General features: G+C 38.0%; 1 protein-coding gene across 22 annotated transcripts in view; it reads right to left on the reverse strand.

Moving 5' to 3' along the window:
- The window catches only part of MYT1L (myelin transcription factor 1 like), a 307,867-nt gene that overhangs the window by 2,066 nt on the left and 279,381 nt on the right, over window positions 1-26,420 (reverse strand). For 15 of the 22 annotated variants that reach the window (XM_077175026.1, XM_077175025.1, XM_077175031.1 and 12 more), the window contains 5 exons: window positions 25,160-25,381; window positions 8,678-8,769; window positions 5,608-5,717; window positions 1,048-1,191; window positions 1-726 (listed from right to left, as the gene is read on the reverse strand). The exon at window positions 1-726 is cut by the window's left edge and continues 2,066 nt beyond it. In XM_077175026.1, coding sequence (XP_077031141.1) covers window positions 586-726; window positions 1,048-1,191; window positions 5,608-5,717; window positions 8,678-8,769; window positions 25,160-25,381 — 709 coding nt within the window. In that variant the 3' untranslated portion in view covers window positions 1-585. Of the gene's footprint in view, window positions 1,192-5,607; window positions 5,718-8,677; window positions 8,770-25,159; window positions 25,382-26,420 lie in introns of all 22 variants that reach the window. The other 7 variants (XM_077175034.1, XM_077175029.1, XM_054629481.2 and 4 more) reach the window with 2 other exon arrangements.

Genomic DNA, 26,420 nt, shown 5'->3' on the forward strand with positions numbered 1-26,420 from the left:
CACACCATCCTTCAAAAACAAAAGTCACATAATATTTTCAAGCATTGTTCAAAAATAAAGCATTTTTGCAACCAATTCTTGCTATGAAACAATATGCACACAAAATGTACTTCTTAAATCCCATAAAATCCTCCAACATGAGGCAAAATGATAGTGTTTAAAAAGTGGCTGCAGACCGCAACATTGTCATTCAAAGCTGTTTTTTTTTTTGTCCATTTCAGTTCAAAATACTAAAACATTTAATCACTAAAGCATTAAAAAGAATTTACACTCTATTTATTTTGATCAGCTTACCTCTTCAGAAATATATATACCCCAAAAATGTGCATACATTAGCAGCTATAAACATTACATGGCATATCACACTATGTCAGCTTATATGAAAACGTACAAAATGTGAATGTATTCAAAAAACTATTCTGCAGTTACTATCTTTAAAGCAAGACATAAAATCATTATGAAGTCTTGTAAGCATAACACTGTTTCAAACAGAAATAAATATATAACACTTTCTGGTAAATTACAGCAGCAAAAAACAAGAGGCATCCTTTTTTTAAGCAAGATTTTCATCACTATAGCAGCTGTTCAGACCTGAATTCCTCTCACAGCCTGCTTTATATTTTCCAGTAGGGCTTTATTTTCTGGACTCTGATAACGATCTTGATTTGTATACATGTCCGTCAAAGTGGTCACGTAAGCATCAAAATTTTGTTCATTGATTGGTTCCTACGAGATATTAAATAGTAGTTCATATACAACTTTTATTTTCTTAATCGTATATTCATTTAAGCATAACATATTAGCAAGGCATACTGCCACCATTTTTATAATATTTAAAAAGCCTATTTAGTTCTTACTTAATTTTACAGGATACACTGGAACAGGCCCTCCATGTCTGTTAGCAGTTAAATGTATCTCTATGGTTTCAGTGCTGTTACCACAAATATCCAACTGGTTGATGAAACATAAACATAAAAAAAAGGTATCTATTGTATGAGGTGAACTGAAGATCGCCAAATTCCTTAACTTGTGCTCTCAATCACTTACCATATGTGGCAGCTGGATATTAGCTAGACTATGAATTAAAGACTGGCTTAAATTGGCCAATTCATGAAGAAGAGACTCATTTTGCTGTTCAATTACTTTGTTCTCCTCTTCTATCGTCTTCAGGTTGCTCTCCATTGTGGTAATCTAAAATGGACAAATTTATGTACAATGTAATATAAGGCAAACTGGTACAAAGCATGCACTCTTTGAAGGGAGAGAGAACAGAAATACCAGGGAAAGGAGAAAAGGTCTATTCATTCATGTTTAAAAAGGTTTTGCTTGAGTTTGCAGTTCTTATCGTCACTAAGCCTTTCTTATTCCCTGCATGTTGTATAACTTTAACAGCTTGTCTTTTCAATACTGGTAATAGTGAGTGAATGAACTTGGATTTGATTCCACTCCTTTAGAGCTTTTCTTGTATAGTTGAAAGGCATTAAGGACCTTAGTTCTGCAAGTTCACCCATGCAGTTAAACTCCTAGAAGCCAGTCTTAGGGGCATTCTGCAGTAAGTCACGCTTTTCTTGTATTTTCAGCTACACATATATCTTGTTAATTAAGCATGCACAGCTCCTTGCTGCCAATGTTTAGCTCTTTGTAAGTATAATATGATTCTGTGCAAACTCACAGGGCTGATTTTGAAAGCTGAAAAACTGCATGTTATTTCAATGTATGTACAAAGTCAGAAAGCTTTCCAATACATACAGTGAGTTGTAAAACTGAAGAAAGTGAAGAATATTTGAGCATAGGCCTGTGGCATTGCTTCATGTACAAGTGAAAACAACTGAGACTGTGTTCTGCCTGTGTTTCCAGGTGACCAGACACGTTAGCTCTGACCTTGCATGGTGCCCTGCTTGAGCTAAAAGCATTGCTGAGAGAAAGAGCTTGTGGAGACCATTGTGCTAATGGAGTTATAAGGATTTCAGATGAGCACTGGCTTATGTCCAACTCATCAAGAGCACATGCAGAGCTCATTCACATCTGTCTGTACTTTCCTCTGTAGCCTTGTATGTACTTTCCACATGGGGTGATAACTGTTAACATCTATTACAGAGTGTACAGTGTGCTCTGTATGTGTGTAGGTTAAAATATGCATTGACAAGAAAAAAGAAGCCAGTGAAGTGGAAAAAATGCCAAAGAACACAAGGTTTTGAATTCTCAAAATGAGGTTTATCCATTTCTATACTGGCCTAGAGAGTGAGCTGTGGAAAGAATTGATACAATTGAAATGCTGATGGGAAGGTCAGAGGTTTGTGCAGTAGTAACAGGCAGAAGGGTAAAGGTTCTTAAGCGCACATCAACTTGACCTTTGGTGAGTAAATGTTTGAAAACTGGTGGCACAGGCAGGTAGTTAGAGGTATCACATTTTATTTTGGACCTAAACTTTTAGTCTGCTTATGGAAATGCAGCCCATTAGTTGATAGAAGTAATTTTGAAAAGTGATGTGTCTACATAAACAGTTTCCAAGTATCTCTTGCTTTGACTACAGGTGCAAATTGCAGTTAATCCAAGTTGCCAGTATTGTGGGGACTTGGTTTTGTAACAATTAATTGATTCTGAACTAATTTCCACAAAATATATTAGTAAGGAAAAAATACTTTCTTCATCTTTGAACCTGGACACCTGATCCTCCTCTCTTATTTTGCTTTCAGCTTGTTTATAGTGGAGAGAAATGCTGTATCCAAATGCAAAACATCTTTCATAATTGCTTCTTAGTCAAGTCATACTCCAATACCTATCCTTTTTTTTTTTAATATTACAGACCAGAATGAGTCTGATGCCAATGAAGGCGCAGTTCAGTATGGCATACTGCAGCCACCTCACTAACTTTAGCAGGAGCTGACATTCTACAGATTTTCTGTCTAGCTAAGCATTGCTATTTGAACCATCATTTTTGCTTTTTTTCATGAGATGCTGAATTCTGCAAATACAGTGGTAGATGATCAGCATATCTCACCACTTCACTTAATATTCATCTGTAAGTTCATCTGTTTTTAATTTAATTATTGTATTTGTTCACTCAAAGACTGAAATTTCCCTCCCCACATTTTACTTTAAAACTAAGAAATGTTTACTTGTATGTATTCTGAAAATAGGATAATCTATTTCTTGTATGAAACACACAATTGTTTGCAGATTTTTTCTTCCCCTCTCCCCTTTATGTGTTTCTGCTCCTCTCATATTTGCATGTTAAATTTGAACAAATTTACTAGAAGATTTTAGATTAAAAATACTTTCTTCAAAGTCTTAAGTAAAAAGGCAGCTGAGTAAAGGAGAATCTTATAAGTGCTCCACCTAAGAAAAAGGGCTGATTTTCACTTTATTAAATTGAAAAATTCTACCTGGAAGCATTTCCTGTTCCTGTCATATGAAAAACTTTCACTGGCACTTACAATCATATGGGCTGCAAATCTGTATCAAACAAGACTGTTGCTACTTCTGGTGTTCACATAACTTCCACTATTTTCCCATTGCATATTTCCCATCTGTCAAATTTTACTGAAATCCGAGTTGCACAATGATTTTCTAAAGGTTTATCAACAAACATTTTGTTATGTCCAGTATAATTTCACTGTTGCAAATAAAGGGGACTGTTGACTTTGATCCTCTTAATAGTTTGATAATGACTATGATGTAACTCCCTATGTGTTGTAAATGTAAATTGCTTTTCTTCAGAAGAGTCCATGAATTCAAAACTAAGGCCTCTAATTTTTTTTGTGAAGTTTAACTCAGTTGGGATTCTCTGCAAGGCCTTAGTAACTAGCTGGATAAGAACAGCTAAGTATTAGACCAGATTACCCAGAGATTGTGGAATTTCTAGTATGGGAAGTAAAAAACAGGTTAGACAAGCACCTGTCAGGTTTAGCTTAGGAAGATCTTAGGAAGTAAAGGTGACTGGTAGACAAAATAATGTTTTCATGGTCTCTTGTAGCTCTACTTTTTAAAATCCCATTAATCATTTTAACCTACCCTTTTTCTAAATCTGCTGCACTGAAGTGTGAAAAATATCCTTTTAACTTATTGGTAAAATCACCAGCTGAGCTTTCTCTTACCAAGAACATTCATAAGGTCCCATAAGAGCCTAATATGACTTTTAAGAATATACAATGGCACTAGTCTGAAGAATGAAAGCTGGAACTGAGACCACTAAAGTATGGCTTTTGTACTCATTTCAGATCAAAGCTTGATATGAAATTCCTAGATAAATCTCTGAAACTCAATACATTTTTATGCCTGTGATAGTGTTACCACGGTTTTATTTTTCAATCTATCTGGCCAAATATAAAATTAAAAGTGCAGTAAATTACTGACAACTGCAGCATTTATCTAATGTACATGTAACAGCCAAACTGCTTCACATTTTTTAAAACTCAGCCATATCAGTCTGTATGTAAATAGCTTAATACAGTGTATTAAGGAGAAGAAAAGATAAGGCAATTGGAAGCTGCCAGATTCAAAATTTATGGCCAAATTTCTCAAGAGTAAATGTATGTAATTATGCTGCAGTTGATTATTCTTCTTGCTTTACGTTATTGCAGATTTTCTCCTCATTACCCTGTTATATTTGGTCACATCAGGAAACTGTAAACCTTGAACCAAATCCTATGAAAGCTGAATAATGACAGTGGAATTCTGAATGCAGGCATAAAGCAGAAGTGAGGCTTCAGTATCAATCTGGCTATGGTTTAGAAATCAAATAAAACCTGAGTTGAAGAAGTAGATCCTGCCTTTATGACTATACAAGAGGAGAAGGAGAATGGACATGGTGCCCATCTCCACAAGCTGCAGACAAAGAAGTAACAAGGAGTGGTTTATTCTGTTTCCATTGAGATCAACTGAGTGACTGTCATCATGAGACTAAAGACTGACAAATGGTGACTGTGGTGAACTTCACTCTTGGTGTCTGTGCTCAAATCATGTGAAGAGACAAGCACCAGAATCTATACTGGATGCTGAAAAATTCTAGGGGAATTAAATTGATTTTCTTCTTTTGCTTTTTCCATCCAGTTTTAGGACTACTGAATAATGGGATTTTAGTTAATAGTCTAATGTTAGGTTTTCTGCTTTTTTTTCCCCCGACAAATTTATACGGAATGAAAAAAGAATTAATCTGGATCTCTGGAATGACTACTGCTGCCAAGGGCTGCATTTAGTGTATCACATGATACTCACTTCTCTGTCTAAATTTCCTCTTTAAGACATGATAAAAGTCATGCTGTTCATCTGGGCTCCTTCACCTTGTAACTTATGTTAACGACCATGTCATCACACAATATTTTAAGAACTATCAGAAAGGCACAGCCTTATCAAGGGGAAATACCAAGCTGACCATGACAAGTCATGTTTTGCCATTATTTTAAAGAATGCATTTTGCTGAATTCTTTTTGTTTTTTTTTTTACTGTTGATAACTGATTTGAAAATTGCATAATGAGCACTGTCTTCAGATTTTATAAATAGCAAATTATGCATAGATATCTTAATATATAAGGAAACAATAAATGTCCTATATTTTTTAATCAGTCATGTAGAAAAAGCAGCTTGAATTTAGGGCTTCATAAAACTGTTACCTGAGTTCTGAGTTTAATCATATCAGCTTCCATCTGGGAGTTGGATTCATTTAGTTCTTTGATTTCTTCATCTAACTGTTTAATTTCTTCATCATTTTCTATACCTGTGTGACATAAAAATAAAAGGGGTGTTAAAATAATTAACATTTAAATCAGAGTTCAGTTAATTATTTCCATATTTAAAAATCAATTTATTTCAAGCAAAAAAAAGGAAACATTCTTCAAACTTTTATTCTGCAGTTAAAAAGAAATATTTTCAACTACTGTTACTTTTAAAATTGCAGTAATTCTCCAGTAAAAATGCTGAAAATACCTGGAGGATCAAAAGGACCTTTAACTTTATATTATAAGAAATGTACCTGCAGCAACAAATTTCACTCCACTGTCATATGTAATTTATTTAAAGAGTGTGTCCACTTACAGATCTTCTGGAGGAAAGTAAAAAATCTTAACATAGTAATCTCTTCATATTACAGCATTATCAAGAGAAGCTGTAACTAATTCAGAATTTTTTTTCTCAACAAAGAGAAATTTTGTTGATGTACTGGGATATACTGTGATTCTGCAGTTGTTTTTAATGTTGGACGATGGCTCAGAATGGTTCAGAAGGGTTCAGAAGGGTGTTATTAAATAACCATATATAGAGTAATTTTAAAATGGAAGTGCTTTCTCACATTTTTTGAAATAAATATTAAAAGCAACAGAACTTTAAAGTTAACTGCATTTCTAAGAATTCAGACAGGAATAAACTGTAACAGTTTAATTTATTTATCTTTATAATTAATATAACAAAGCATAAAATAATCCTGGGATGAGACAGACAGATCTGTCTTTTTTCAAGTCAAAGTGTGAACACCTAAAGTCAGAGAAACTGGTGGTCCCACTCTCCTTCTTCTGCTGGTGTGAATCTTTCATATCTTTCCCCACAGTGGCTGACTCTGATAGGAAAGATGTCATAGAATTATATAATGGCTTGAGTTGGAATGGACCTTGAGGATTATCTAGTTTCAGCCCCTCTGCCATTGGCTGGAACATCTTCCCAGACCAGGGAAGACTAGACCACGTTTTTCATGGTCCCATCCAGCCTGGCCTGAAACACTTCCAGGGAGGAGGCATCCACAGCTTCTCCGAACAACCTATTCCAATGCCTCATCTCTCTCACAGTAAGGAGTATTTTCCTAATATCCAATCTAAACCTACTCTCTTGAAGTTTGAAGCCCTTTCCCCTCTGTCCTGTCACTACATGCCCTTGTAAAAAGTCCCTCTCCATCTCTGTTGCAAGATCCCTTCAGGTCCTGGAAGGCTGCAACTGGGTGACCTCAAAGCCTTCTCTTTTTCAGGCTGAACAATCCCAATTCTCTCAGCCTTTCCTCGTAACAGAGCTGCTCCATCCCTCTGATCATCTTGGTGGCCTCCTCTGGACTCACTCCAACAGGTCCATGTCCTTCCTGTGCTGGGGACCCCAGAGCTGATGCAGCCCTGCAGGTGGGGTCTCAGCAGAGCAGAGGGGCAGAATCCCCTCCCCACGCTGCCTCTGATGCAGCCCAGGGCACGTTTGGCTCTCCAGGCTGTGAGGGCACATGGCTGGGTCATGTCCAGCCTCTCACCCCCTCACACCCCCAAATCCTTCTCAGCAGGGCTGCTCTGGGTCTGCTCATTCCCAGCTTGTGTTGATGTTGGGGCTTGCTCCGACCCAGGTGCAGCACCTCGCACTTGTCTTGTTAAACCTCAAGTTTGGTGTCATCTGCCAATTTGCTGAGGGTGCACCTGATCCCTTTGTTTATGTCATTAATGCAGATATTAAATAACACTGGTCCCAGTACAGACCCCTAAGGGACAACACTTGTCGCTAATGTCCATCGGGACTCTGGGCCATTGACCACCACCCTCTGGATGTGACAATCCAACCAATTCCTTATTCACCTAACACTGCACCCATCCAATCTATCTGTATCCAATTCAGAGAGAAAGATGTTGTAGGAGACCATGGCTGTGGCTTTATAGAAGTCCAGGTAAGTGACATCTGTAGCTCTTCCCTTGTCCACTGATGTAGTCACCCCATCATAGAAGTCCATGGGGTTGCTCAGGCAGGCCACATGTCCAAGTAGCCAAAATATCCATACATTACTCCTTAAGGCATTCTTCCTGGGCATGGCATATACTTATAGTTTTCAATACTACCCAGGTTGTAGAGAAAATAACATCCAGATCTCTCACTCCCTGGTTACAAACTCTTGAACAAAGACAGCCACTGCTTTCTCCAGCTGTGCTGGCCATGTGGGCTGAGGTGCCTCCTGCACTGTGTTCAAATGCTCTGTGGCTCTAAATGCAGTTAACACCAACAGTTAAGAAGGCATGCACTGCCACAGACTAAGTGACTACATAGTTTTCCAAGAAAATTCAGGACTTGGGCACCTCCCAGACAAGTTTTTATCATATTACTTACTTGAACTACATTTTGCTTTTACTGCACTTCAACTACCAGGGTACTATCCTGACTTTCATCCAAGGTACCTTCATCATCTTCCCTGCAACTCAAGGTTCCCAGGAAGAATTGCAGTTTACTGGAGCTGAAATGGCACAAAGCCATCTCCATCTGCCAAAGGTTATAGAGCCACAGGTCTAAATGAATTCAAGGGAACTCAGGAGGAATTGACATTCTGGAAATAAGCCCTTTTTCTCTTCTGAATCCTGTAACAATATAAGACTATCACCCTTTGATGAATGAAATGTATATATTATAATATATATACAAATATATATTATATATATATATATATATGTATATATATATATAATATAATATATATATATAGCAAATTATAATAGTATATTCTACTTTCAAATATTTTAGAGTTTTAGATTTATATAGGCATAACTCAATCTGACTGCTCTACTCCTGGCTCAGGTTTCCAGAGCATAAGACCTGGTTTCACTTCTACTGACAGTGAATTCACAATTTATATAGAGTGGATTTATACATGTAGGGAAAAAGGCAAAAGAGTAACAGTAACTTTAGTTTACAGAGAATTAGTATTTAAGAACTTAATGATTAAAAATTTACCATTACTGGCCCGCTGCTTTATTGTTAGCATTTGTTCTCCAGACAGCTTTGCTTTCTTCATTGCTGAAGTAGCTCTGGGGCATCCTGATAAACTGTGAACAGTAAGGAGCCTGTTAATTTTGACAGGTCATTGAAAAGAAATCTGTAATCCAAAGCTGTAATAAAAACAGTAACAGAGACATGGTTTATCTTCACTGCCTAGCACCGAAAGAGTGCACTAGTCTGAAAAAATAAAGGACTTACCAGTAGTGATTTCATTGTTTTGTTTTTCTTCCAAGATCTTTTTGCATAGACAGCTAATATAGAAGTCAGATATACAGTTCAATTTTCTTAAGACAAAATACTTTTAATAAAACGTTTTATTTTAAAAGCAGTTATTTTCTAAATACTCCCACTTGAATTTATGTGTCCCTGTTTGAACTTCCTCCCTTTTTTGATTCAAATGTTCAAACATGGAACTGAATGCTGAGAAGAGGACATGAGCTACCTCTCATATACAAATGACTAGCTCTTATAAACTGCTCTTCTTTGTGAATATCATCTACTGAGCTAGCTAAATTGCCCTTTTCTAATTTTTTTTTTCTTAAAATGGCAGTAACTTCTGTGTTGGCTTGTTGTTGGAGCCCAAGGAAGCAATTCCAATAGAAATGACCTTGTTTTAATGGGGGATATATATGTCTTATAATGCATATCCATTATGCATTATATGGATGTGCATTCAGTCATCTCTTCTCTCTCACATTGCCAAAATATTAAGCTTTTTAATTACATTGTACAAAACAGTTTGATAGCCAACACGGTCTTAGCAGTCTTTATTGTAAAAATTAAAATACAGATCAGACAGTGCTCAGTATTTAACAAGTAATGGTACACCAAATTACCCCCTTTTTCCAAAATCACATCTTTCATGTAGTTGCACTATTGCATATAAGAGAAAATACATATTCAATCTAATTTAATGATGGAAAACCAAAATCTTATTTTGAGGAAGCTGTAGCTTTAGTGAAGGGAATTTGGAAGCTTGCTAAACAATTTCCTCTTGCCTCAACATTTCAGTTTTCATATCCATGCAAACTGAGTAATGTTATGTACTTTTCATTGCATTAGAGGCACATTTATATTTCCTCTCCAAATCCAAAAGAAGAATTTTTTTTACAATTTTTAATTGTGCAAATCAGATTTAAATCTGTAATAGGGAGGAAAGTGGTGTCTTTGATTAAAAGCATTTCTTTAACTAAAGATGCAAATTCTTTCTAAATAAAGTCCTCTCATTTAGGTATAGTTTGATTATTGAAACCATTTCCCTGAAAAGCCTGGACTACTAGTATCAAGTGCAGTCATACAAAAAAGGATTGCTCTTAGGAAAATATATTAAAAAATTATTTTCTAAGTGAAAGAATCCGTGTTCAACATTTCATACAGCTTTGTGACTAAGAAGATGTATAATAAAATAATACTTGTAGTATCAAGAAATGACATGACCTAGTAGCTTTTGGCTGTAGCCTAGCTGGTAGGATGCCAAATTACTACTCCAAAGTCTGCTATGGACTCAGTGTGTGACTGTTAACAACTGTCCCCTTGATGTGTCAAAGGGAGCCTTGAAGACAATTAAGAAGGAGAGGATTTGGTGTTTTGGGAAAAAAATGTTGGCACAGAGAAAGAAATGGGATAACAGTATATGCAAAGTTTCTGCATCATTTAACTGACTTCATTTTTGTAACCTTTCAGTTGATTTAATGAATTTTCTCATATTTTGTACTCGCTCTTTTTCAGAAGAAGTTAGCATCACTGGGCATAAAAACAACTGCATTAGATTACTCTCATCTTTTTCTGTAGCCTTTTCCACTCTAAAAGTCCTGGCTGATGACAACCCCTCAAAATAAAATCAGTCCTCACACAGCCTATAGGTACAGCATTCAACCAGACCAACAAGAAACCTGGATCTTAGAACAGCACATCTGAGAGCAGAGAAAAATAATCAAACAAATCAAATTTGTTCTGAAGTATTAGAAATCTACTCTGTGATTCAGTGTGCCTAAATCCAAATTTTAGTGCTAAGGACCCAATCTTATTCTCAGGCCATGATTCTACACACCAAGTTTTCAGGACTGCCTAAACCTGTAGATATCTTCCCAGCTAGTCTAGATGGTGTGCCCAGGGTGCTCCAAGGTGCACTCTCACCCTGAGGCCCCAGGTACAAGGTTCCATATGTGCAATACTAAACTTTCCTATTTCACAAAACAGGGTGGTCACATTCTAGCTGCCAAACAGCAACTGTCCGTGGCCCATCACCACTGGAGAGAGATGTATTGCCAGGGCACGGAGCACCTACAGCTTGGCTGCAGTTCAGGCACCCTTCTGCCTAAACTGAACCACAAAGATCTGGGTGCTGTGCTCCATCCTTGCTGCTGGAACTGTTGGAGAGTCCTTCTGCACGGATTATCTACCTTCTTCTGGAGGCAGCCAGATGAATCACAAGTTAGTGAGGAGAAAGACAAAGGACTGCCTATTTTTTGGGAATTCTAGTGAAGATGCAGAAGGCTTCCACATTCTGTAGCCAGATTAGTTTTGTTCTAACCCACTGGTGATTTAATACAGTATGTGCAGACAAAGGAGGGCTATGATCAAAATGAGATTTTTGCAATACATCTGCATCTGCCTAATCCACAAGCTTCCTCTTTTTTCTTCCCCAATCCTTACATGCACAGCTTTAACTTGTGCATCATGCACCTCTGTGACTACCTTTCGCTTGTTACATGTCTGTCCTTAGAAGAGGCCGTGAATGAACATATGGTCCTAAATTTTCCAGTGGCTTTATGCAATTTCAGAAAGCATTCAAAACTCCCAAAGCATTCAAAACTCCCAACTCCCTCCTGCTCACCACAGAGGAAGATGCCAAAGCCAGACCATGCCATTGCTTTCCTCTGCAGATCTTTTCTGGCAAATCTGTCTCTTCATTAATTATATATTGTATTGTAAGCAGATGAGCTCACTTTCCTGAGTCAGGCACTTTCAGTTTCAGTGAAGCAGATACCAAGTTAGTAACCTAAATTAAGAGTATTGACTTCTACTACAGTTTGTTTAACTTGTCTAAATTCTTCAGAAATTACCTAGTCAAAGATAGCAATGTGCACCCTTTTTGCTTTGCTCTGTTCTTAATTTAGTTACTTTAAACTGTTTTAAGTAATTAAAAAGTAAATTAGGACTTTCAGAATAAGCTTCTACTCTACAAGGACATTCTACCTCTTATCTAATTGACTATGTTTACTTCTACTGAAGGCTACTGCTCTTTGAATTGAGAACAGCCAAAAGAACTCAGGATATATGGGAAGACAAGATGAAAAACAAAGTGAAGGCAGTGTTGCACAAAAGTGGTCTGTTGTACAAAGGCTGAACCCTACAGAGGTCTAAAGTTAACCAAAAAGCTTGAATTTAGATCCCAGTGAGACTGAGAGTTGCTGGAGATTTCTAGAAGAATGAATGATAGAAGGAGACAGAAGGACAGAAGGACACAGGATGATTTTATTTTTTTTCCTGTGACTGGCAAACAAAAGAATATATGTGAAAACTATTTCAGTGCTTTAAGAGTTATGCAATACATGCTTTAAATATCTCAGAAATAAAAAAAGGCTATGAGAAATATTGAGGTAGTAGTTTTGTTAAGGATAATATTTATCCTTGCATTAAGTATGCTATGAAGCTGGATATTAGGAAAAGGTTCTTCACCCAGAGGGTGGTTGGGCAATGGAACAGGCTCCTCAGGAAAGTGGTCACAGCCTGATGGAGTTCAGGAAGTGTTTGGACAATACTCTCAGGCACCTGGTGTGATTCTTGGGTCTGGACTTCGATGACTTTGACTCCTTATGGGTCCCTTCCAACTCAGGATATTCTATTATTAAGTTTGAATCCTTTACAGTTGATGTTTGTCATAGGTTTTCAAACTTTACACTGGCTTTGACACAATTCTGCAGCTTATTCATTCCAGCAAAGAATTAGTAAAATTAATCACAGTTATCTCACTTGCTCCTGTCATTATTCTCATACACACAGGAAATCATAAGAACATATAAACATAGTTGAGTATTCTTTCCATAATAAAAATGAGTTAGGCTTTCTAACAGCATTGCTGGGATGCTGCTGTAATAGATTCAGTATAAATGGTTTTTATTTGGTATAAACCTACAAAACCATGAATTATCTCTGTCAGACTCTGGATGCCACAGGGCTTGAAGCCACAGCATTTTGGCAGGGCTGTGAGAAGGACCAGAAACTAACTCTGGACTCCCTCTGAGTTTCTGATTCACCAAGAGCTGTGAGTCTCTGCTGTATCTACAACCAGATGACCATCAACACCTTATTTTGTTGGGATGCAATATGTCTTGGCTCTTGATAAATTTCTACTGTTGGGCTTAACCTCTAATTTGAGAAAGAAAAGTATTGTCTGGCACATCATTCTAGAAAACCACCCTCTGCCATAACTTAAAAAATACAAGAAAGACTGTATGGTGATTGGGTGATTGTATCTATTAGAGTTGAACATAGGGTGAAGAATGAATTTTCTTTCTGGTTTAGCAATGTGGTTATCTTACTGCAACCAGTGCCTCACCATATATTCAGTGGATTTGGAAATAGGGTGAAATTTGTTCAAAAATAAAATGAAAATTAGTGGGTGAAAAAGTTTTAAAGGAGTTTTTAGGTAGTGTTCAGTGCACATTTATCAAGAAATTTAGATGAAATAAATGATCAAGAAATTTAGACTAAATACATGTGAGCTAAAATCCTTAACTGTTTCAAGAATGTAATTGCACTGTCTTCAGGGATGCAAACAACAGAGGCCACCAGAGTGAAGGATCATTGATCAAGTGAAGCAATTGTCTGGGTGACCGATTTTAGTTATCTGGGTTCCAGTTGTGTGTTAAATACATTTTTTTCCTCAGTAGACAGATGCAGTTTAGTCCCTCTTGAAGCTGGAGAATTGGAGAATTTGCACTTGGCTTTTCAAGTGAAGAAAACAATTTCCAAACAAAGTAGGTATATGGGAAAGGAGAAGATAAAGGTCATATAAACCACAAATTTTATATTTGGTATGTCAAGTGTTGAAGTTTACAAAGAAAGAAATAACAGAGTATAAAGAAACCACAGCCTCAAACCCAAAAAGCATCCTGAGCAAAAATTTTATGAACCCTGCAAGATGTTTATAGGCTCACTACCACAATGATTTTTCAAAAATAAAATGAAATACTTCTCGTGTCTATTAAAAATAGCATTGTCTGTAGACTAGAGGAAGGAACAAGTCACTTTCAAGGGACGTCTTTTAACTAGAGATATATTCAAAACAAGCCCAAGATGTACATCCTTTTGAAATTCAGGGAAATACAGATCACAGTGAGAATGACTGTTTTATTTTGTTAATGGCTGAAACCTTACTAAGCTCTTCAACTATTTGCTAATGTTTGAAGTTCAAGTTAAGAGATCAAATTCAGTGATCAAAGTAGCCCATTCCTTAGTTTAATATTAAATCCATGAACCACTCTTTTTTTTCTATGTTGAAGGGTATCAGCTTTAGTGACTTCCTTATTCCCATGAGTAAATTCTACTACACACCTTAAAGGAGGAAACATGCACAACTCCAGCAGAGATAAAAGGAACCCTCCCTAAACCAGCACTCATTTTTATTTACATTCAAGGATGATTGGCTTTTCCCCAGGTTCTTATAGAGATGTGAAGCAAAGGGAATCCAGGAGAGAGGTTCTGCAAACAAGGTAGTTCTGTTTTCATGGAGATTGCTGCGACTCACAGAGGAGTCTCTTCTCCCCACACAACCCCAGCTGCCTTTGTGTGGTGTTGGGTGTCGGAAAAAAATAATCTCTTCAGCTCAGTTTCAGAATTCTTCATTGGAAAAAAATGATTTTTATTAATGTGGCCCTTTATAGGTCTTGTTTCCTGGCTAAAGCTTTTTGTTTGGTTGGTTTGGTTGGTTGGTTGGGGTTTTTGGGGTTTTTTTTTGGTACATTTATAACTTCTTTGGGTGCATTTACAACTCACACCTGACTGCTTGCTGTGAAAAAGTTCAATTTTGAGTCAGGAGGGAAATCTAAGTTAAAAATACTAAAAGCTTGATGTAATGTGGAAAGTGACAGCTCCTAATTCAAGTTGTTTTCCAAAGGTGCTGAGGAAAGTAGCTGAGACTTTATTCTGTTTAAATAAATCTTTGCTTCAGAAGTAAGAAAAATCAAACCATTACCTAAATGGTCATAAAAAATACAGCCATTATGATTAAAATAAAATGCAAGGTTTTCACAATTATTTTAATAATATCTGATCATTGTTTCAGAAAAACTTTCTGGAAAGAACTATGTTTTTATTTTAGTGGCGGGAGGGTTGAATTAGCATTAAAATCTGGCAAGTCAGAGGAACCAAATGGACATCAAGAGAGAGTGAATGGCCACCCAGGAGAAGAGAAGGTATTTGTTTTGTTTTTTTTTTTTTTTATTGGAGATTTAAAAGGTAAGGTAGCCGTTTTAGTTTAATTATGCCTATCCCTCATAACAAAAGAACAAAGCAGGCATCAGGTAAGAAAAACAAAAATAGGAATTATGCAGAAATGTTAACATGGCAAAGCTGAGAGAAAAAGCCTTGAGAGCAGACTCAATTTGAAAGGAATCCCCCTGGGGCATAAATATACAGCAGAAAAGGGATTAATGAATCTTGAAATGCTGGAACTGTAAGAGCACTGCCAAAGTTGCCCTTCAGCTGGGCACAGTAGTCCCTTGGCAAATTTACATGATATTTAGTTAACTGAGGCTGCTTAGTCAGCAAAGAGGCTTTGTGGGTGGGCTTCTCATATGTGTTAATGAGCTTTGACCTGTATCATCCCTGAAGAGGGAAAGAGGTTTGGCTCTTGCCCAATGTGTAACAACTGTTAAAAAAACCTCTCATTTATTCTTTGGTGAGCGAGTACCCACTGCAGCACATTGCATGACTTACAGGTGGCCCCAGCATTAAGCCAGGCACTTAGTGGGACACAACTGAACGCCCCAGGAGCTGGGGGCTGGCTTCTGCAAAGCTTATTAGCCTCTCTCCTGTAAGGGGACTGCCCACAACAGGACAGATGAGCTGAAGACCAGTGGATTTACTGGCCTGCTGAATAGGAAGAAAGGTTGAGACTTCCCTGTGTATAAATAGGTAAGGTGTATGTTTAGCTACACACCTCTGATTAGTGCTCTTAGGTGGCTGAAAAATTCATGTGATCTATTTAAGTGACCCAGGACAGCTCACTTTGGCACTTAAAATGAAGCACAATTTCTCTGAACATTGTATAGACAGCAAGGAGAAAAATGTATTTCAAGAGGAAAATTCATCCCTCCTGAAATCTAAAAAGTCATCCTGTATTCTCTGCTTTTTTATGAGCTATGTCTGGAATGAGGACAAGCAGACTTATAACCAGACTGCTTCTGCTAAGTGCCTGAAATCAAGGAAGTGTCACATTGCAAACACCTGTACAATTGCTGCCTGCTGTAATTTGTCAGGTCTGCTAAGGAAAATTATTTTTCTATTTTATATTGTGCAGTCTGCTTTTTCTAATACAGATTTCATATTATTTTCTCTGTGACTTTCCCAAGGTAAGTAAACCTCTTAAGTCCTTTTAGATTATCTTACTATCAAGAGTAACAGTTCAACAAATGGTACAGCTGATTAAAATGCTATTCCATCCTTCTTCCAGCTTGTAATGAAAAGAGCTGGCAAAACTACCTGCAAAGGGCCTAACTCTTTCAACAACCAGGTTCTGCATTTAGTCACTTGTAACTTTTGCCAAATTTTAACTGATCTGACTGAAATCTTTAGTGGTAACTGTCAGGCCAGGCTCATTTTTTTTCCCCAAATGTCATAGGAAAAATATTTATATTTCTCAGAATATACTTCTTTACCACTGTTTTGTCCATATACATTATTTTGTCCCGGCTGAGGAGAACAAAAAGTCCAAATAATTCCGTGAATAACTCTAACTGTCTGTGAATTGGAGCAAGAAACACTCCATGGGGTGTTGCTCTGAGTTTACAGATGCATTCTGCTGTCTTCAGGAAAACAAAAGTAGATTGGTCAGAGCTATAACCCTCTGACAGAGTGTCCATTTGACATGCTAAATGGATGAGTTAGTGTTTAGCACCAGACCCTCCATGTACTTTTTGTGGGAGCCTTCCCTTCCACACCAGCCCTGTTCAGGGCTGCAGGGCCTGCAGCAGAAGAATGCTTGCTGGAAGCAACGACTGAGACTGCCTGTCCTGTTCTGCCAGTGCACCAACTACTGCAAATGCTGGGGACTGAGCAGCTCAGAAGTAAGAAGACTGACCAAGAGCCATAGTGACTGAGAAGGGCCAGAACACCACTGTAGGAAAGAATGAGGATGGGAAGAGGAAGGTGTTGAAAAGTGGTTTAGGAAGACCCTTCTCCTTTAAGGTCAACAAAAAATTACTCAGTAAAAAAAAATCCTTTGCACTGCAGGACCCCCCACACAGATTTTTTTTTTCTTTATGTATATTATTATTAGATTTAATTGCCACATTTCTTTCCTTGTCTTCTTGGAAATGTCAATGCACTTCCATGCCTATCATCTTTTAATGATGCCATCATGATGATGCTTATATTTGACAGTTGTAGCTACTGTTAAATGCAGTGAATTTGGTTAGTTCTTCTATACTCTTAATGATGTATGATGTTCTCCTGCTGAATTGCAATGTACAGCTTGTAGGAAAAACTAATAGATGGGAAACAGTAAAATAAATCAATTACAGGAAGGGGACAGGCAGATTAAGACCAAGTGAAAAAACACCCTAAACAACTTAAAAGGCCTACCAAAGAAAGAGTAAAACAGTGAGAACTAAGAGTGAATTAATTTTGACACAAATGCGGCACTCTGTCAACTTACTCTAGCAACAAATAAAAGCATGGACAAGAGTTGACCTGACAAGAGACCTGGCTAGAAATAGATGCAATCAAATACTTCAACGCATTGCATATTCAAAGGTTCTTACAAATCTGAGTTTGAAAACATTTATGTTTCATAAATAGAAAAAAAAAAAGATTTTTCTCTGTAAAGTTTTTACCACTTTCAGTGTACAGCATAGGAACACCTTTCAAAAGATATTGCTGGACACAAACTCCTGAAAAATAGGGCATTTTGGAAGCTTAAGGCACCTTGATAATTCAGCTGGCAGTTTGGATGCTTTGTGTTTTGAAGGATGCTTGCAACTGGCTTAACTGTGCGCTTCTGGGTCTGCTCAAAACCAAAAGAGAAGTGGACCAGAGATGAAAATGTGGGCAAATACCCACTGGGAATGACAGGGCTGTAGCTAGGGGCTGTAGAGATGCAGCTGGAATAGCAAAAGCTCAGCTCAAAATGAAGCTGGCTATAGAAATGTAAAAAACTCCAAGAAATGGTTGTTTAGGTACATAGAGAGCAAGTGGAAACAGAAGAAAATATTGGCACATTGTTATATGGGAGAGGTAAATTAGTCACCAGCAATGCAGAAAAGGCAGCAGTTCTTGACACTTCCTTTACATCTGTCTTTACCAACACTGTTGGGCCGCAGGCCTTGGGAGCAAAACTCCAGGTTGATGCAAACATAGACTGACCATCACTGATGGAAGAGTTGCAACCAAACTGTTACAGGAGCTTGGTGCTACAAATCAATGGGCCCTGACATTGCCCACCTGAGAGTGTGAGGAGTGCTGGCTGATGCAAGCCTCTTCATAATCTTTGAGAAATTGTGGAGATCAGGGGATATCCCAGAAAACTGGAAGAGAGATAGTGGCAACCCCACCTACAAGAGGGGCATAAAGAAAGATATACAGGCTCTTTAGCCTTATTTCAGTCTCTGGGAGAGTTATGGAATGAATACTCCTGGGGGCTATCACAAGTGAGATGAAGCATATGATTGGAGAAGCCAGCACAGATTTGCCAAGGGCCAGTTGTGCTTAACAAACCTGCAAAAACAAATTTGATTTTTGTGACAAAGTAACCTGCTTGGTTGATTTGGGGAGGAGGGGCAGCAAGTGGACATTCTCTACCTGGATTTCTCCCAGGCTTTTGATATGGCCTCCTCCTAGAGAAAAGTCTAATGGTCTGGACTAGTGATCTCTGTAGTGGGTGGGAAACTGGCTGAGAGGTTGCACACAGGGTGGTGGTAAACAGCTCCTTTTCAAACTTTCAACCCGCCACAACCTGTCTCCCAGGGATCCATACTGGGCCCAACCCTGATTACAATCTTCCTAAGTTATCTGGACAACAGGATCAAGTGTATCCTGATGAAGTTTGACAAGGATACCAAACTGAGTAGGGAAGTGAACTATTTGGAAGCAGAAGTCACACTGCGGGAAGACCTGGATAGGCTGGAAGGGTGGGCTGACAAGAACCTTATGAAGTTCAACCAAAACAAGTGTCAGGTCTTGCACCTGGGAAAATATTCAGGAGCGCAGCACAGGCTGGGACCCACCTGTCTGTGGAGCAGCTCTGTGGAAAGGGACCTGGGGGTCCTGGAATGATAAGCTCAGTGTGAGTGCTGCTGCTGTGGCACAGAGAGCCAGCAGGGCACGGCTGGCATGACACCAACAAGGGCATCTCCACAGGGACACAGAAGTCAATGTCCCACTCAGTGCTTGTCAGGCCACACCTGGAACATGGCGCTTGGTTTTGGCTCACACTATGCAAAAGATGTGGACAGGCTGGAGAGCCATTGCTCTTAATGATAAGTAATTTTTATAATTGTAAAATTTTTAATAATAATACTTAATGACAAGTATTTTTATGTTTTTAAATGCTGAAGCTGAGAAATGCTGCTGTTAAGACAGGCTGTGACATCAGGCAAATATTGAAAGCTCTACAACAATTTATGAGAGAATTTGCAGCCACTAGCCTGTGTTTTGTAAAGCATCTGCATTACAGAGCTACTCCCTCTTTGGGGACACCCTGGCACCCCAGATAAACCCTGGGGTGAGATGCTATTCTGTGGTCCTGAGCACCACGAGGTTTGACTGTGGGTGGTATTTGCAAATTCTCCCTTCAGAAGTTGAGGATGATCACAGAGGATTTTAATGCAGTATTTATTTCTAGCAAAGCATATTTAATGAGAAAAATGATCTGCATATGAAAAATCTGCATCTCCAACCTTCTTCCCTCACATTTGTCATCTCCTTTGAATGTTGGAGAACTTAGAGGTCCTCTGAGGATCCATGTGAGTGTAGGTATCAGACAGCTTCCAGAAAGCAGCTGCAGAGGGCAGCTCCTGTCTTGATGTTCTTTTGGGTTGTTTTTTTTCAGTCTTTGCATCTTTTCATAAACTGTCTGTTCCCATGCTTAGCAATGCAGTTGTGCAACTAAGAGCTACGAACAACATAGAATTTTTGAAGGAAACAACACTGGCACTCCTTCACCTCAGGACATGCATGTGTGGTAATGGCTGAACTGAGTGAATTTCCTGTGGGTTTTCTGACAGCCTTACCATTAACTAAACCTTCCTATGCATAAAGTGGACAGCCTGTAACAAGTGTCATATGTAATAACCTCTCATAACCACTTGATAATTTCTACATACATTCCTTTAGAAGGGAAAAGGCAGTGGATGGTGTCCATTGCTTCCCCCCAGCAAATCTAGACATCTTGCAAACACAGTGGCATGCCCTTGCTGCTCAAATACAAATCCCATTCTATAAACGTTTTCATGGATCTTGGAGTCCTACTGTCCTCAGCAAGGATATAGGTTCACTAAAGAAAAATCACCCTTCTCTATGCTTTCATCTCTATTTAGCATTAGCTTGTTAATGGGAAAAAACCCTTATAATTTGATCATCCCTTGTATATTACAGCTCTTCTAAAATCTTTTTGTACTGACTTTGGCTGGACTAGAGTTCATTTTCTTCAGAGTAGTTGGTATGAGGCCGTGTTTTTGATTTGTGCTTGAAACAGCATGGGTAATTCAGGGATGTTTTCCTTACTGTTGAGGAGTACTCACACAGAGCCAAGGCCTTTTCTGCTTCTCACCCCAGCTCACCATTGGTGGGGCTGGGGGTGCACAAGTTGGGAGCTGGGTGGGGACACAGCTGGGACAGCTGATCCCAACTGACCCAAGGGATATCCCACAACATATGGTGTCATGCTCAATATACACACCTAGGGGAAGAAGAAGAAGGAGAAAAGGGGGGACATTTGGAGCGATGGTGTTTGTTTCCCAAGACCCCATCACTTAAGCCCTGCTCTCCTGGGGATGGCTGAACACCTGACTGGCCATGGGAAGCAGGGAATTAATTCCTTGTTTTGCTTTGCTTGTGAGTGTGGCTTTTTCTTTAACTATTAGTCTCCACCCACAATTTTTCTCACTTTCACACTTCAGATTCTCTCCCCCATGCTGCTGGAAGGGAGGAAGCAACTCTGTGGGGCTGAGGTCCCAACTGGGGTTAAATCACCATAGTTTTCCTTAGTAAAGGGAACTTAAAAGCTACATTAATGTTTTTTAAATGAGTGATCACTGATGTAAATAAAAGTCAGCTGAAGATGGGAGCAAGAACACAGTTTTTCATCTGAAAAGGCATTTCTGCAGGTAATTTCCACTGAAGTCAGCACAAGCACATTCCCTCTCTGTGCTAAGGAGCAGGGTTGCTAATTCCAAGTATATTTTGAGAAAGTCCCCACTGATCACAGCACTAGAAATGATGCCATCCATAAAAATCTTTTTAAATCAAATATGGGGATGTAAGGGTCTGTTGAAGGACTAAACTGCAAAGCTGCAGTATAATAAGCAATTTACATTTCATTATAACCTATTTAATTTATCTGTCTACTGATTCCATGCTTACATGCCTTCTAATTCATTTTCATACTGCTGATAGGTCACCTAATTTCACACTGGCCTCTCTTCCTTGCAGAGGTTCCTTTTTGAAGCATAGCCCACTTAATCCTATGCTTCAAATCCCTCCTGATAACTCTCTGTTTCTATTCTTTTCTAATGCAAACTCCTTGGCAAAATAAAACTATTCACAGACATTTCTGTGAACAGGCAATGAAATGTTAAAAACCAGAAACTTTTGTTGGAACCTTTGGATCCAACTTGGTTGGATCATAGAGTAGGATTCAAAATTCACTGAAATTTCTGACTTTTTTCATTGGCTACTTAATTCTGCTTCTTAAGTGTGAATGTAGGAATATGTATGCATTTAAATTCCAGACTACATACCAGTTGGAGAAGGTCTTTATTGATTTACCAGCCCTTGTGGATCTCTAGTATCCATTGATACCAGTGCAATGATATCATGTGTACAATGTCAACGGCAGTTCTAAGAAATCTTTACCTGAAAAACATCTTTCCTAATATTTATTTGATAAATTCAACAGCTGGCATCATTTTCACAAGCCAGTCTGCTGTTCATTTCCAGAGAGTATTACAGTTGTTTTAATAACAGCATATTAACAGCTATCTACAAATGGCAAAATATAAAATTCTTGGAGAAGACATAAAGGACAACTACACATGAAATGAATGCATATATATGCTCAGAGAAGTCTTCCAATATAAAAATATTTCCACGAGGGAGGAAAAAAATCCTAACAGGACTACAGCAAGGTGTACTGGCAAAAATAAAGACATTAACTCCTCCTTCCTGAGGAGCTTCTACTGTCTCAGGTAAAGGCCACAGTCCTACTTTCCCCCTATGCATGATAAAACCAGCTCTACCTGCAAAAGAATGTCCATAAATCTGGTCTCACTGGCATACAATTGCTTCTCTTCAGAAGGTGAGAATTTGAGATTTACAGCCATGGCTGTGCAGCAAAATGCTATTAGCAGTAGAAGATGAGACCACAGTCTGTTAGAATGGATACACCTGAAGTGAGGGAATATTTCATCCTTATGCAAGAAAATGGAGAGTCTATGATTTATGTGGGATTGAGCTGCAGATTATGACACCTGGGTTTAAACATCTGCAGGTTTTGACTAAGCTGTGTCAAAGCTGCCACGGAGCTCTGGGGCCCGTTCCTTTAACAAGACCAGCACCCCTGTAGATGCCCTGCCAAGTACATTCAGCTCTCAGCTGTCATAATCAAAGAAGGGAGTGTATCACAAATCTTCAGTCATTTTGGCCAACCCACTACAGCTATACTGCATGCCCTAAGAACACTTCAATAGGCATAAGGTACCTGTTTGTAGGCAGGGGAAAACACTCCCTTTTGACACATTCAGTGACATTTATGGTACAACTGATTAAAGACTGGTGTCCACTGAAGTGGACCGCTCTCCAGGATCCATTGATCCTGAAGTGGAGTAAATGCATCCTACAGCTTGTACAAGCAGATTCTTAGGGTAGGTGAACTGTTCTGATGTTCAATCCTACATTCAGAGTTTGATTCAGTTGTCCATATACAGGCATGAAATGCTATTTGAGAAAATACATCTCTGAGGCTGATAAATATTACACTGGACCTACCTTTCTGAGCAGCAGCTGGAGGCCACATAAGTAACCCAAAGACATCTTAAATGGCTCCATGTGCTTTTATTTGTGTGAGCAAATGAACCAACCACTTTTAACAGCCTTAAGAATTATACAAGAACTAGTAATATTTTAAAAATAACATGGCTTGTTATTAATATTACCACTGCATATGGAAGCTTCAAGAAGTTGTTCAATTTGCTTACAACTTAGAATACTGGCCCTTTGTTACATCAAGACAATTAAGTAGAATCAATCAACTTCATCAGTCTTTTTAAGTAACCTTTCACCTTGTGGTACTCTTCTCTAACAGTGGATCTTTTTGCCCAAAAACTGATCATATAAAGTAAGCCGTTTACAAGTCTCTGTTTCTACTTAACATAGTGGTACTAAAAACCACACATAGCTGCTTTGTAGCTAAATGTCATATTTAGGTTACTGTATTAGTTTTTTTTTTTCATTAAAGCATTCCTTAAAAAAAAATCTCTAGCCACAATTTGCCCTTTAAATTGTTTAACTTAGTATCAGTACATTTCTTTTAGAAGTTAGTTATTCTTGCAAGAATTTTCTCCTTGAAACCATAATTACTATGTGAATACTCCTTGCAAGCAATCTCCCAGTAATTATATTGTACCTTTTAACTAAAGGTAAAATAATTTCAAAATTTTAATGACAGATGTCTCTGAGTTAAATAAATGTTACACTATAATGAATAAAGTCAAACTGAAATACAAACACTAATACTGGTATTTTACCAAAATTCAGAAACTTAAAGCCACATGTGGTATCTGCATAAATGGTCAGTTTTGCATCTCCTGCTTCCTAAAGCCTCTGGGAGCTGCAGTCTGTGTAATACATTTGGCTCCTCAGGTAACACCTCAGGTCAGGGACCAGAATCCCTTCATGGTAGATACCACAAAAGAATGAGTAGAAAAACAACTCCCAGCCTGAACAATAAATAGGAACTATGTGCACAAAGTCTGGAGAGGTTGAAGTAAGGATAAGGCTTCTGAGTGAAGCTGTAAAGGATTGTCAAAGAAAGAATCAAAGGAAATAGTTACAGGCAAGAGAAGGAAGAAGTACACTTTTCACCTCTGTATCTAGAACTGACTACAAAACAAGATCAAATTGGTTTAGCTAACTAAAGGGTACAGAAGTTCAACTGAGGTCTGCCTGGAGAGGGTGACAAATTAGGGACATCAACTTGACATATTTGAAGTAATAGAGTTCTATATTAGCGATTATATAATAGGAAATTTGCTCTGACATTATAGTCATTTTCAGGCCTAGATTCCCAGCCAGAGCTCAAAAAAATCCTTGTTTCTTCATAATCTAATATCTAAAATGGCAGCAGGTTTTATCCCTAATAGACTGGCCACTTTCTCCTCCTTTTAAAAGCTATGAAAAATTTTATCATTGAAGCTCTCAATGTATTTTTGCCAAGTTTATGAAAAATCAAGCTTTTTATTTCTTTTGTCAAATATTTACATTCCATTCATTTTAAATAATGTTCTGTATTCTACATATATTGTTTTCAACAAACATGTTAATTACCAAATGAATAAAAGAACTTTGATTTTATGGAGCTCTTTCCTAATATTCTTCAGTTCCATGCTCTGATGTTTGAGAATCAAGAACGTGTTTGACATTTCTGAAAATAAGGTGGACTCCGATATGTCTTACAATGTCTACCCCAGGGTAATTTTAATTAAATAAAATTACCCCAAATCCATAAATATACAATAAAGCAATAGGAATTTACAGTTATTCTCATGCATGATTTTTCCCCTAAAATTTTCTATATATTATGGATTCAAGTGCAGGTCTGTATCTGCATACAAAAACTTGCCTGTCTGGGTTTCCAGTTACCAACAAATACATGCAGATTATTTTTTGATGTAATAATGAAACTCAAAAGGAACACAGAAATGCCATGACAAAAAGCTATATTTTAAATCTGATTTAAATAATAAACAGAAGTGAAAAACATAAGTCATAGTTACTCACCTACGATGAGTAAGAAAACTACCACTGACATGTCCTGAGCCATCACATCCTGGTGTTGGACATGACATTCCTTCCGTCTTCACTGACTTCCATGAGAACTGTGAGCCATTCAGGTACCCATCCTTTTGCCTTTTGGCAGCAAGAGGACACCCTGATGCACTGCGATGGGACGCGTATTTTCCAGTTATATGACCCTGGCCATCACAGCCAGGAACTGGACATCTGTATAGCAGACAGATGAGAGAAACTTTATTGTCTTGCCATTATATACCTGGTAGCCTTTACAACAAAGTCAAAATAAACCTGACACGAAAAGGAAAGAGTAATCCTACACTGTGGTCACAAAAGTAGTCAAGATACCCTGTAGTGGGTAAAATTACAAGCAGAACTTTACAATTGGAAGAAAAAAAATTCTCTGATAAATTCTAAGAAGGGTAGCCACTAAATGCAGTCACAGCTGTTGACATAATGCAACTGTAACAAAAGGACTGGGACATGTATTTGAATTGCAGGTGTTTATCACAGTAAATATCACAGGGGAATTGAAATATTTGCTACTGAGCTCTGACCAGCAGAAAAATTGTTCATAAAACCCTTACAAGCATAAAATACTACTTAGTACAATCATTGGTACATTTTATTTATAGGTATGGAACCCAAAGAAGACTTGTCTGCAGTTGTGAAAGTGTAATTTATACACAGTTATGATGAATCAGAGCACCTCATTAGAAATGCTGAGCTCCTTTAACCACTCTTTGAATAGGGGTGATGATATGGAACTATGTGCTATAGCCCAGAGACCAATGAAGGCAGTTCTGTATTCATCTGATGGTTTTTCTTACTTGGGAATGCATTTGCTCAATATACTGCTCTGTATACTCTGTATGCTAAAAACCAAATAATCAAGGTTAGAAGGAAAAGTTAGAATCTTCAAAGTGAAACATCTAAAGAAAATTATGGTTGTTTTTTTTTCAATGTGTTGCTATGTTGCACACGTCTAAACTAAAGGCCAATTACTTCAGTTTGTGAACTAAAATATTCCTGCAATTTTCTGCTGAGGATCTGGTCCTGAATGGTCCAAGCAGTCATTAATCCACCAAGTACAGTGGCCACTGATAATCAGAGTGCCTTGCAAGAAGAAACCAAGACCTACAGGTAGGCATTTGTTTCTTTTGCAAACTGCATGAACAATCAGATTGGTTGCAGCAGGCTCATATAAACACTCAATCCTCTATTCCCATAACTACCTTTATTTTGCATG

Source organism: Agelaius phoeniceus, chromosome 3, assembly GCF_051311805.1.
Source record: "Agelaius phoeniceus isolate bAgePho1 chromosome 3, bAgePho1.hap1, whole genome shotgun sequence".
Taxonomy (NCBI): domain Eukaryota; kingdom Metazoa; phylum Chordata; class Aves; order Passeriformes; family Icteridae; genus Agelaius; species Agelaius phoeniceus.